The sequence below is a fragment of the Aquarana catesbeiana genome, linkage group LG06 (genome assembly GCF_042186555.1).
Source record: "Aquarana catesbeiana isolate 2022-GZ linkage group LG06, ASM4218655v1, whole genome shotgun sequence".
Classification (NCBI taxonomy): domain Eukaryota; kingdom Metazoa; phylum Chordata; class Amphibia; order Anura; family Ranidae; genus Aquarana; species Aquarana catesbeiana.
Genome location: NC_133329.1, coordinates 373,761,087 through 373,773,870, shown reverse-complemented (window position 1 = coordinate 373,773,870; position 12,784 = coordinate 373,761,087). Strand labels below are relative to the sequence as shown.

At 39.2% G+C, this 12,784-nt stretch overlaps 1 protein-coding gene across 1 annotated transcript in view; it reads right to left on the bottom strand.

Moving 5' to 3' along the window:
• The window catches only part of ZEB2 (zinc finger E-box binding homeobox 2), a gene marked incomplete in the record, with an annotated part of 188,069 nt that overhangs the window by 42,400 nt on the left and 132,885 nt on the right, over nucleotides 1-12,784 (bottom strand). Inside the window, 1 exon segment of the mRNA XM_073634223.1 lies at nucleotides 180-437. Coding sequence (XP_073490324.1) covers nucleotides 180-437 — 258 coding nt within the window.

The following is a 12,784-nucleotide window of genomic DNA, read 5'->3' as shown; positions in this document are numbered from 1 at the left end:
AATTGTGAGAAAAGAGCTATGTTGCCTTTACTATGCATAAGCTTTTAACATGAAGAACATAAAGGATGATTGAAGCTTCATTTGTGTCTACTAGCAACAAAGGAAATCCATTCATATCATTTTTATACATGAAGCCAAGTACTCAGCCGTGTTTAGAGAAAAAATTTTTTTACACTTACCAGAACCATCTATGGAAACTTTCAGAAGACCATCGTTGTGCCAGTTGTGGTCTATCCCGCTATCCCTCAGGTCATCTTCTTCTTCTTCTCTTGCCAGTAATGCTTGGTTGGCGTGTGGTGAAGACTCATGATTGAGCATACTAGCCGGACTTGTTTCCTGGTCCAATGTGGTGATAATACTGTCATCTTCAGCGATGTGGAGCTTCTCATCTTCATCTGTCTCCGAACCCGTGTCTACTACATTGTCGTAGGTTAATACTGCAAAATGAAAGAGAAACATACAATTTAGAACAATGTAGCGCCTAAAATGGTCAACTCTACAAAACAATCCCAACACCACTTTGTTATCTGTTAATATATTTGGCATCACTTGTCATATCACATAAACTCCAACCAGTGGTTAGGGATGGACATTTTTCTTTTTGGAAGGCTCATGGATATCATAAACTTTAAGTGAAAGTCTCATGATGGCGATGTTACCAATTAGCTCTTTTAATGATGTTTAAAGTTTCTAATTAAGTACTGAAATGGTTGAACAACTGTAGTATTGGCTTTAAACGATTAAGGTGGCTTGTAAACCATATTGACCTGCCTTGATACTACTTAGATTCTCTGAAGGCACTGATAATCCATAAACCTGCATACCCACAAGTCTCTCACCTGAGAGGTGCTGTCTGCCCTAATGTCACTACTATGATATGATTATTTCATCAAAAGCTGCCCTATGACTATGTCATCAAATGGTCTCAGAGCTACCCTAAGTCTACCTCTTTATGCAGAAACTGAACAAGCGATTGCATCAACTGGTCATGTGGGGGGTAACTGGCCAGGTAAACAATAAAGAATACTATCAAGTGTCACTACATTTTGTAATAGCACACAGAAATGACCAGGCTTGATAAGAAATTAAGACTATTGAGCAACTGTTTCCTGAGTGAGAAGAAGGAAGAAAGCACAAAATCAGATGGTCACATTGATTGCACAAGCAGAACCTGATCCAGGAGCTACAGAGGACATAGAGACATTGCCATGCCTGTTCTTCTATGGCTAGCCTTAGAATTGAAGAACTCCAAAATTCTCAAGAAATTTCAAGCAATGTGGAAATTGAAACTCCGATAAAAGGAACTTAATTTCCCACCATGCATTTCCCTGTCCAAAACCTGTGAAGCAGCTGTATAAAAACACACAAGCACTGGCCGCAAACAAGGTCTGTGAACTCAATTGAAGGTGGCTGTTTGTGAATTAGTCAGCCCTCACAAGGAACTCGGCCTACATGATAGCACATAAATTGTCCACTTTACCAGCAGACAAGAAAGATTAGCGTAATAAACACAGGGCATTAGCTCAACGACAGAAACACACCATCCGTTAGGCACACATGGGATTGCCAAGATACGTTAACCTAACTCTCTACAACCACGCACAAAAAAAAATCCAAGCCATGACATCATGGGAACGAGGGGGGGGGGGCTGAAGAATGGGGAGGGGGGTTAGAAAGAAAACAATTTTCAGGTTCATTTTGATTTCTCTGAATCTAATAAAGCCGCCCTCTCCTAAATTATCAACTGAGCTATCTCAAGTGGCTCTTGCCAGCGATCGGATTATGGAAAAGTGGCAGGAAAGCGAGAAGAAAAAAAAAAAAAAAAGCAAAAGGATTGTGTGTCAGTATTAGAATGCTTTGGTTGAATTCTTGAATCACGTCTACTTACAAATTTTTTGTCAGTCATATCTGTTTGCTTTGACAGGTTCCCAGGGAGGAAAATAAGAGGAACAAAAAAGACAGAATTTTTTTTTTTTCCTTTTTTGTCATGGGAGTCTGGGGACAAAAAGATTACACCGTGCATATCTGCCCATAATATGATCTTTGTATAATCTGCGAGTCTGCACTTGCCTTCTGAACAACTGCACAACAGGTGCAAATTAAAATGAAAACGGTCCTAGGAGCAGCAAACAGTATCTGCTGACCTGGTTTGAATACCAATTGACGGTCGGAACAAAACCTTTTCAAGAGGTGTGACCACGAGGGTTTAAACAAGTTCAGGCAGGGTAATGCCCCAAGATTGACAAAAAAAAAAAAAGGAGAGATATTCTAGAGTAAGCGTTCGTGTTGTGTGGTCCAGATATACCTTCGTACAATCAATATTGTGAATCTTTTTTTTTTTTTTTTCTTCTCTCTTAGTGACAGAGGTTTAACTATTTCTTAGCAACCAGCAGACGTCCCTTTACAAATGTTCCGAGCCTTGATTCAGGGGGAAGGGGGGTGCAAAACAAAAGCGCTTTAGGCCTGGGAATCTTTCAGCCCACCTCTTAAAAACTGATCTCTGGGCACAGGAGAAATAAAGGAAGGTCCAGGAGGAGTGAATAAAATTATCTAAGGCTGGACAGGCATTAAAGGGCCTTTATCCCGCCAGAAAATATGTCTTTTGAGGTCTCTTTTTGCTCGTCGCTGACTGTTCTGAGTGACACGTGAGTCCTGCAGCAGCAAGGAGGGGGGGCTGAAATATTTTCTCTGGCATTTTTATAAGAAAAAGGAAAAAGAAAAAAAAAAAAAAAAAGAAAGAAAAGAAAGATGATTTATCAAGAAGTCCCTGAGGAGACCCCAAAAAATCGGAGTGTTTTCAGCAAGCAGTGAAGTCATGTCTCAGGAAGCGGGGTCAGGCACTCAACATCCATCAGCATCACAAGACAACAATAGCCTCGCTCTCCCTGATCTGTTTTCCCAAACAGTAGTAAATACCTTAACGGAGACAAATAAGACACAACACGGAGAATAAGCGCTGGAATGCTGACCTGTAGGCATACACTTTTTACGTAATGTCCACTGCCTTGACTATGGCTTCATCAGCTGCTTTTAATTAGCGTGCTCAATAGAAAACCAGAAAGATTCAACTCTATTTTCTATTGGTATTCACTATGAGCGTCTTCTAACCTCTCATTGGATTGAACTACAGATATGTATATTTTTTATATTGTTTGACTCATTTATAAACCTCTACTAAAAGTGTGAAAGTTTCACCACACAACTGAACCTTCAAAAACTTTTTTTTCTGGCTGAGCCGTGAATCCTTAATATTCTTCTATCTGCCAGCAAGACGAACCGGATCAGCACCTGGCCATACCGAATAGGCTTCCGAGCTGAGATCCACCTGGAGCTATTTGATTTATAATTATCATTTATTGTGCTTACTTATAAATGTAAATTGCTGGAATATTTCTGTGCTGGGGATACACAGCTGCTACTTACAGCTGACCATAGTAATGAATAGCTGTATGCGGTTGCATGCGGGTTCACACCGCTTCTTGCCGCATGAATTTATTCTCTCTTGAGAAGAGGAGATTTAGGGGGAGTATGATCAACATGTACAAATACATAAGTCCATATAGTGAACTTGGTGTTGAGTTATTCCCTGTAAGGTCATCCCAGAGAACAAGGGGGGCACTCGTTACATCTGGAGGAAAAGAGATGTAATCTCCAAAATACGGAAAGGTTTCTTCACAGTAAGAGCTGTAAAAATGTGGAATAGACTCCCTCAAGAGCTGGTGCTGGCTAGCTCAGTAGATTGCTTGGCGACAGCCACATGCAAATATGCGGTCTCTCTGCGTCTGGTCCAGTTACCGTCGCCTAACCAAAAGCTCCCGATTACTCCCTGCGATCCAGAGTTATCAGACCACGTGACCACCATGACAGCGGTCATGTGATCTTATACCTTGCCCTGCCTCCCGGCGTCATAAATCTCTTAAAGGGCCAGGGGGCGCCGGTGCTAAAAGGTTGAAAAAGGCCTGGATTCTTTCCTAAATGTACATAATATAACTGGGTACTAACATTAATAGGTAAAGTTGTTCCAGGGAATATATGATTGCCTCTTGGGGGATCAGGAAGGATTTTTTTCCCCTGCTGGAACTAATTGGATCATGCTTTACTGGGGTTTTTTGCCTTCTTCTGGATCAACTGTAGGTATAGGCTTGTGTATATGGGATTGCATGGGTTTTTTTTTGTTTTTGTTTTTTCCCTTGGTTGAACTAGATGAACTTTTTTCAACCTGACCTGATGTAACTATGAACCTACATACAGCTATTTATCACTATGGCTGGCTGTAGGGAACAGCTGTGTATCCCAGGTACGGAAAGACATTATGGCCGCAATTTATGCTATAAGTACAAGAGCGCCCATATGCATGAGTCTTTAAGAAGAAAAGAACTTTGCGAATGAATGTTCATTTCAATCACCTAATCATTGGCAAGCAAAAAAATGATTTTTTTTTTTTTTTTATTATTTCCTTGCACGATATGTAAATACAATAGGAATAATACAACTAAACCAAAATCCACTAATCTAAGTCCTCTAGTTAATCGACCACATTACTAATCATTAAAAAAAAAAAAATAGAGAAAATCTGTCACATGTGAAGCAAGATGAGAGTGTCATTGGACAGAAACAACGAAGAAAATCTTTTTACATTTTTTGAACTCATTCTGAAATCGCTCATTTATCAGCAGTGGAAAATAAACAGGTATGGGCCCTCTGGTTGAATATTATAAGGGAAGAGTGTGTGATAAGCAGAAAAGGATGTTTCGCTGTTCCTACACTGTATTTATTAAAAATGAAAATGGTTGCTTGCAGATTAAATATGACATTAAGTATTAACATTATTCCAGACACTGAAAAGCTGGGAGGGCATATGCTGCTTTATTTAAGTAAAGAACCACAGCCCGTTCAAGCACTCTTTTTTTTTTTGGTGATGGTTCCCTTTAAGTGTATATTAAATGTCACGGCTTGTTGGCTTGCTTGTTAAGGATGTGATAGCGTTTGTACACATGCACACACATGCACTCACAGAAAAATGACTTTTAGATAACAATTAATAATAACATCACCAAATGTGTTAATTAGCTTGAAGATACAGAGATGTAATTGGTAACCTGAAGTGCTTCTGTAGTGGTTGAACTACAAGATCCAGCATGCCATGATTGCTTGTGCTAGTTCCACAACAGCCGAGTAACCACAGATGTCCTCCAGCATTGACCTAACCAGGTGATTTTTAGTATTTCAATTACACTGCTAAAATGATCAGTTATTAACTGTAATGGGTAATGACTGATCGTCAATTGATGGAGAAAAGCCCCCTTATGGTGAAAGCTCCTTAACATAGTAGCATGTAAAATGGTAAAAGATGTGTACTCATGCATGTTTCATTTAGGCGCTGGTAAATGCTGCAAAATTTGTTTAGTTCACAACCAATCACCTCTCTTTGCAATTAATATCAGGAGGTTTTACTAAATAAATCACTTGTGTAGCCTAAACCTATGTATGGCCGTATAGGAAAGTTTTGGTTACGGTATATGACCATTGGAAGGGTCATACACACACGCGCTTATTGCTTAAGCTAAGAATGGCCGTATAGGAAAATTTTGGTTACGGTATATGACCATTGGAAGGGTCTCACACACACGCTCCTTGTAGTGTGAGCCTAAGTATGGCTGTATAGGAAGATTTTGGTTATGCGCTATAACCATTGGAAAGTTCTTACCCATGCACCATCACCTTCTTTAACAAGCCAAAAAAGGTGCATGCAAGGTGCAATAACCTATAGCAACAAAGCAGAATTCATTATTGACTGACCTGACTACAACAAACCCTATCTTAAGATTCCAAGGAAAACTGGGTGGCAGCCATTGCCAAAGTGATGAAATATGTACATACTTGGCTTGCTTCAGGCATTTTGCACACTGTAATGGCTTCTTACATCAAACACGTGCTCATTTTGTCTATTATAGTGCAAGGCCCAGTGGTTATGTGGTTAGTACTTCCACTTAGCAGCCCTGGGGTTGTCAGTTTGAATCCCAACCACAGCACTACCTGCATGGAGTCTGCATGCTCTCCCTATGCCTGTGTGGGCTTCCTCCTACACTCCAAAGACAAGCTGCAAGGTAAACTGGCCCTAGTATGTGTATAAATGTGAGTTAGGAACCTTAGACTGTGAACTCCTTGAGGGCAGGGACTGATTTCTATGTACAATATGTAAAATGCCATATAACGTGTTAGAATGATATAAAACCTCTAATAAATAAATAAAACAGGTCCAATAACAACTCGTTCTTGTAGCCAGTGACGAGCTAACACAGTGGAAACTACATCTCTCTCAAGTGTAGGTTGTATCAATTTTTCAGCCTGGTTAATATCTTCTGCACTCAAGTCAAAGCTCATGCGTGCTACTAAATCTATTAAATGCAGCTAAAAAAATTTACAAAACAGATTTAGTAAACACATATGTCAATGCATGCTGTGTTATGGATCCAAGTAAGAAGCAACTCAAATTTCAAAAACGTCAAGTCAAACAAATTCTAATACATAACATGAAGATGTTGCTTTTCTTCAGAATCTGTAACACTTTACCGTGAGTCAACCAGAGAGTTAGTAGTTGCGAAAGCTCACTTTCAGAAGATTGACTTTATCCACTGAGTCAAAAAGAACATCTTATAACAGAGCTGCAGGCGAAAAAATAGCCACATAGGCAAAAATGTCCAGCTTGTGACGTGGGTAAGACATGCTGGAAACCAAAAAACAGTTGGAATTCCGAAGAAATTATTTTTGTAAATCAATAAGCAAGGGAGAAGATGCTCTTTTTTTGGATCAAAAACAGACACAAATTCTAAAAGCCTCACCGAGGAGGAGTTAAGGAACAAAAAAGAAGCCTCAATTGCAATGATAAATAGCCTAAAACATCATTGATAAGCAATCCCTCACAGTAATCTTTACAACTTAATTACAATGCGCGGCATTAGATGCCTTGCCAAAAATACTGGCGTAATTATTCTTCATACAGGTAGCGATGGAAGGCTGCCATACAATCCTACGATTACAGGATAAGCATTAAGGATTGCTCTCCGGGTTAAACTGTGTGCTGGAATATTGTTAATCCGTGGTATGCTGATCTGACGTGATTTAAATGTTTCTCGGTTTTTTTGGTGCAGTAAAAAAGAAGAAATTGTTGCGATGGAATTCAGCCTCACATACAGATAATCTCAGGCTTGCCATACACAACATATATTCGTATGAAGTGAGAAATTTGGATTATGGTGATGAAGTACAGAGAGATTGCATGTATTTCCAAACATCAGAACGACTGATTATTGGGTGCTAAGACTTTATAGAGAGAATAGAGAGATATGTTGAAAAAATTTTGGCAAACGACAAGCGATTATCACCTTTTCTCCAAAAAGGGAACCAGTTCTCGAACGGCTGACTGTTGGCCACTGGGGTGTCACCACCAGTCATTTTTAGGTCAGAAATGTTCCTGTGCATGGATACCATAAGGTTGGCCATACATGGCTTAATTTTCAGCCGATCCTTGCCAAATCAACCAAAATTTGAGCCAAGGTGGCCCTGCAAGCACCACCCAGCTCAACAAATGTCAACAGAAATATTGAAGGATCCGGCTGGAAAATTATTGGTTGAACAGTGACTGCATCCCATCAGATGCAGTCACTGTCTGAGATTATGCAGCAAACGATGAGTATAGGAAATGACCACAAGTTGACTGGATCACCAAAAAAACAATCCTGTAGTAAATCAAGCCACCCCTAAAACTTATTGCTGCCAACTGTCCCAAATTTGAGGACACAGTTTTATAAACGTTGTCCCACCAATAATGCACGGTTTACATTGCATGGGGAAAGTCCCTTTACTGGACCAGTAAAGCTAAGAAAGAAATTCCTTTTTTTGCAAAATATTCAAAAATGACCATCCTATATTTTTCCATTAAGCAGATATGTGATATCTAACACAAATTATTTGTGCCAGCTGCCATTTTAGGTCACATGAGGCTACAGAAGCCAGCTGTGTCCTGTTAATGTGACTTCCTATTATACCTTCCTTTTTTTGGGGGGGAATTCTAAAGTTCCTGTAACATTTCTAGATTCCGATAAACTGCTATATTATTTATCAATAAGTTGTACTAAAGATTTTGTACATGCAACCAATTTATGTGTGGTGGTCCTTGATTATTTCTTTTAATTAATACCTGGCTAAGGCGTTGGTGGTGTGACATTTCAGGGTCACCACTCCTCGCTATAGGGAATTATGAAGGCATTCCGGCCTGTAATACTCCGTAAGTGTTGCTGATAATTAGTCTGACATTTGAAGTAGCTGAACCTTTATCTGTGACAAGGGTAAACAGTGTTACCTTGTGAGCCCCCTCTCACAGACGTCTGTTACTCTGTCACTTGCAGAACACTGCAGCATCTGTTCCAAATGCATGGGGGGGATGTGTGTGTAGGGGTGGGGGGGGGGGGATGTGTGTGTAGGGGTGGGGGGGGGGGAAGGTTATTGATCAGATTGACTTTTTGCCTTGAGAAACTTGGGGGAGGGAAGAGCGATCTTCATATCAACATGTGTCTCCCAAGTAAAGCTTTTGTTTGTGGAAAAGGGGAAGAAACTGAAGCTGTAATTAGCCATTGGCCAGACTCTGCCTGTGTCATCACCTTCTGTTGATACAGACTGCAATCCCTTACATAAGACCTGGCATGCCAGGAGAGCTTCATAAAGGTGTTCAAAGTAAATTTTAGTATAGGTTTGTAACTTTCACATGTTTATGTTATATGCTGGCCTGGGAAAAGGTTCACTTAGCCAGGACAAATGGAAATGAAGCACTTTCGTTGATGCAAATGTCTGTTTAATCAAAGGAGGTCACAATGGAATCAAAAAAGGTTTTTTATGTATGGGCAAGACCAACTGTTTATGAATTACTGGAAGGATGTCATCTTGATAAATCACCCTTTAACAGCAAGGTTTCCAACATCTGAGCTCCCAGCTCTGCCCACCCACTGGTGCCAGTTGGATTTGCCACTATTATTCCATTACAGATAAAATGCAAAAAGATGTTTGAGACACCATGGGGTAGAAGATGAGATATGAGAAGGCTTTGGATGATTTACCTTACCATCATCCACCTATAAATGAAACATCAGCTTTGGGTGGACTGTCCCTTTAAATTAATCTGATATTGTTACCTATAATTAAAAAAAATCAATAGCTTATGCAACGCAACCATCACAATAGCTTATGCAACTCAACCATTACAATCCTAAGCTACCACAAGTTACAATTTAAAGCCTCTGAGATACCTGGGAAGGCATTTCCAAATGCAATCATGTGTACTGCATAGAATCACAGAACTTAAACTGATTCTCTGTCAAGTACATTAAGTACATAGGTGTCAAAAGTGGATAAAAGTTAACACATATGTACAACTGTGACTAAAGCAAACCAGCAAGAGAAATTAAAATTAACAGGAAGCTTCCTGGAGTGGGGAGGCCACCTCACCTATCGATTCCAAGCCTCTTCCGGCTGTCACTCAATAGCTATCAGTCCAAACCTCAACCTGCAAAGTACAAAACCAACGTCTCGAAAATAAACGTACTCCAGTAATTAGCACAACACTTTGCCCTGTATTTGTGATTGTTGTTGAATGTACATGCATTGAACTTGGCTACAACAATAGGCAGAATGGAGCATAAACACAAAGAGCAAAAGAAGAGGGACTTCCTACCCTTAGGTCACATTATGATAACAAAGCCAGCACAGGCAGGAGGCTCAGAATAGGAGGAATCCACAAAAAAACAACATGTTAATAATGCCACCAATACTTAATAGCGGGCTAATATGCTTTCTTTTATGCATACAAACGGAATAGTTAGCACTGTAGCTTTGCAACACTGAGGTCCACCAGGGTACTATCTGCATAAAGCTTATATGTACTATTTCTTTTTTATGTGTTTCTTTGTTTTCTCAGCCAATCGCAAGTCTTGAAATGGTACTATAAAGCAGTGCAGAATATGTAAACTGTTGCTTAAATAGAAAATAGAATACACATTTTTCTCCAAAACAACCTATTAAGGCACCACTAACTGGATGACACATCTGACCCCATTGAAAAGATTCCCCATCTTGTCTAAAAATAACTTCAACGAATGTCTGAGGACCCATGTGGGCATAGAGGTAGGTTTTTTTTTGCAGAGTTACGCATGAGAGTTGTCATGTGTCAATATGTATTTCTTTTGAGCATTGACACAGGTTTTCAATGTGTTTCTGAACAAAGAGTTAGGAGTAGACAGCATTAATAGGCATTGACCAAGCCTTGTTAATACCCATTGCCAATTACTCATAACATATAGGGGTTGATTTACCAAAACTGGAAAGTGCACAATCTGATGCCACTGTGCATGGTAGCCAATCAGCTTCTAAATTCAACATATTCAATTATGCCATTACAAAAAACCTGGAAGTTGATTGGTTTCTATGCAGAGCTGCACCAGATTTTGCACTCCCCAGTTTTAGTAAATCAACCCCCTTGACTTCTATGTGCTCCAAATGCGCCGCAAAGCAGAAAAGAACAGACATATTGTATTTTTCTGCAGCACTGGGATAGGAACAGACACTATCTTTATTATGCAAAGCCTGCATTTTATTGCGTTGGAATGCATGTATTAAAATGCAACTATGTAAATTTGCCCTGTCATTGCACTAGGGCAAAACTCAACATCACAGCATGTCAAGAGGGGCCATCATATCCGTAATCAGCAGAGTGGGCGCAGACCTGATAGATGTCTGCAATTCCTACCTGGTTTCCATAAATGAATCACTTTTTGTAAAAGAAGCCAGGAAAAGTTTATTCTACAGATCTTTTTCAGAAGTGTTGTTTCGGTGTTATCCGCCACGAGGGACCTTGTCTAGAGTTACGTTTTTAAAACCTTGGACTTCAAAAACCTTGACAAGGAAATGGGCAGAAATATGAGGATACTGTCCTTGTGTCAGTTATTGTGTCTAATACCTTCCTCTGTTAAAGATTACACAATAAGTGCGTGACAAAGACACCAACAACCTCGAAAGCTCGGAAAATCATTTGTCTCTATCACTCTCCACTAGCTTATATAGGTACTTCAGACTGAGACACTTATAAAAACTATATTATCTATCAAAATGAAATAAGCACAGCAAAGAGAAAATCCTATACATCAATGCAAATAATGTACTAAATGTTGTTATTACCAAAACTTTTTTTTTAATTAATTAAGCGTGAAACACATTTTTGTGCATCGCATGTTAATCAAGGACATTTGCACCAAATGAATTCACAAACTCACACTTGGCAAAGGAGAAAATTGATACGTGTTATATTCCGGGATTGTTTCAGTTAAAACAGCATTCACTAAGATCTATCTATGTTTAATAAATTTGGTGACATGAAAAATGCATATGGAACAATTACAGTGTGTAATTAAATTGTGTTTTTGTGCAAAATGATATTATTCATATTTTATTCCCGGATAAAGTAGCCTATTTGAGACATCTGATTGTAACACTAAGCAAACCATTTCAGCCCCCATGTACAAACACGTAGGATATTTGGTATTCAAAAATTTGAAGATAAACACAACAAAAAACATTCAATTGTACAAAAAAAAAATGTACTAAATATTTATGGCCGACAATGAATTATATTGCGAATTTACAGTTAAGTCAGCACCATGACTGTCAGCCTATAATGGGTTGATGTATTGTATACTGAGATAACAAGAGATGTATAGCTTTGGGTGAATGCATTCACTTATTGAAACAAAAACATTTCTTTGTAAAAGTTTTGAAATTCCAACGTGAACCTAAACTATTCTCTTACAAACCACTTAAAGGTTTCTTCCATCTTTTCTGACAAATCATATAATAAGGCCCTTCAGTGCAAAAAAAAAAGCACTTTTATCAATCACATGAATTAGCTATGTTTTCCCATCACGATTGTACAGGAGTTTTTTTTTAAGGGTCTGTTCATTCCCAACCTAAGCAGGGGAAACCGTTATGCAAAAGGTGTCAGAGGTGCCCTACCTGAAGCCGAACGTGGTTCATCTTCTACCTTGACATATCTCCGAGGTATTAAGCGCTTATAGTCCACCTTTAATAAAGCCTTCTTTCTTTTGTTCCCTCCATTAAGGCGAAAATTACATTTTCTCCTGTTCATCCTGCTGCTTCCCCAGCAATCTGTGTCCAGCCACTGTCAGCTGCAGCTGTTGCTGACAAATGTTAAGTTCAGGTAGAGGGCTGACTTGCTGCCCATCACCTCAAGGAAGGGAAATCTCCATTGAACGCTTTTTTTTTTTTTTTTTGTACAAGTCAGCTGGGGTTTGCTGATCACCTGAATGGTTAAAAAACAGGGGGAGGTCAAACCATTAAGGTGGAAATGAAGTACTCTGTGGTCCTAAAAGGAACAAGAGGCCAGCTCTTAATGACCATTGGGGTAAAGTTTATTTTGATGTAAATAGAACGGTTCCTTCATTTGCAGGTCATGAACTATATAATGGTACCCCATTGCAGCCCAGTAAAGAAAAGTGGGCTTTTGCAATTAGATATTATACAACTAGCTTAGTTGTAAGTCAAATGGAATCAGTGAACAAAAAGAAAGATGTTATTTGGTTAATTCAACTTAGGGTCAGGTATGACAAAGGTTTTGAAAAAGCATCCCTGTTGGCCAGCCATAGCAGTCAAACCTATTTCCTTAATGTAAATGTATTGTAAAAAGCAATGGTGTCTGGTACTCAGATACTGCCTATCAGAC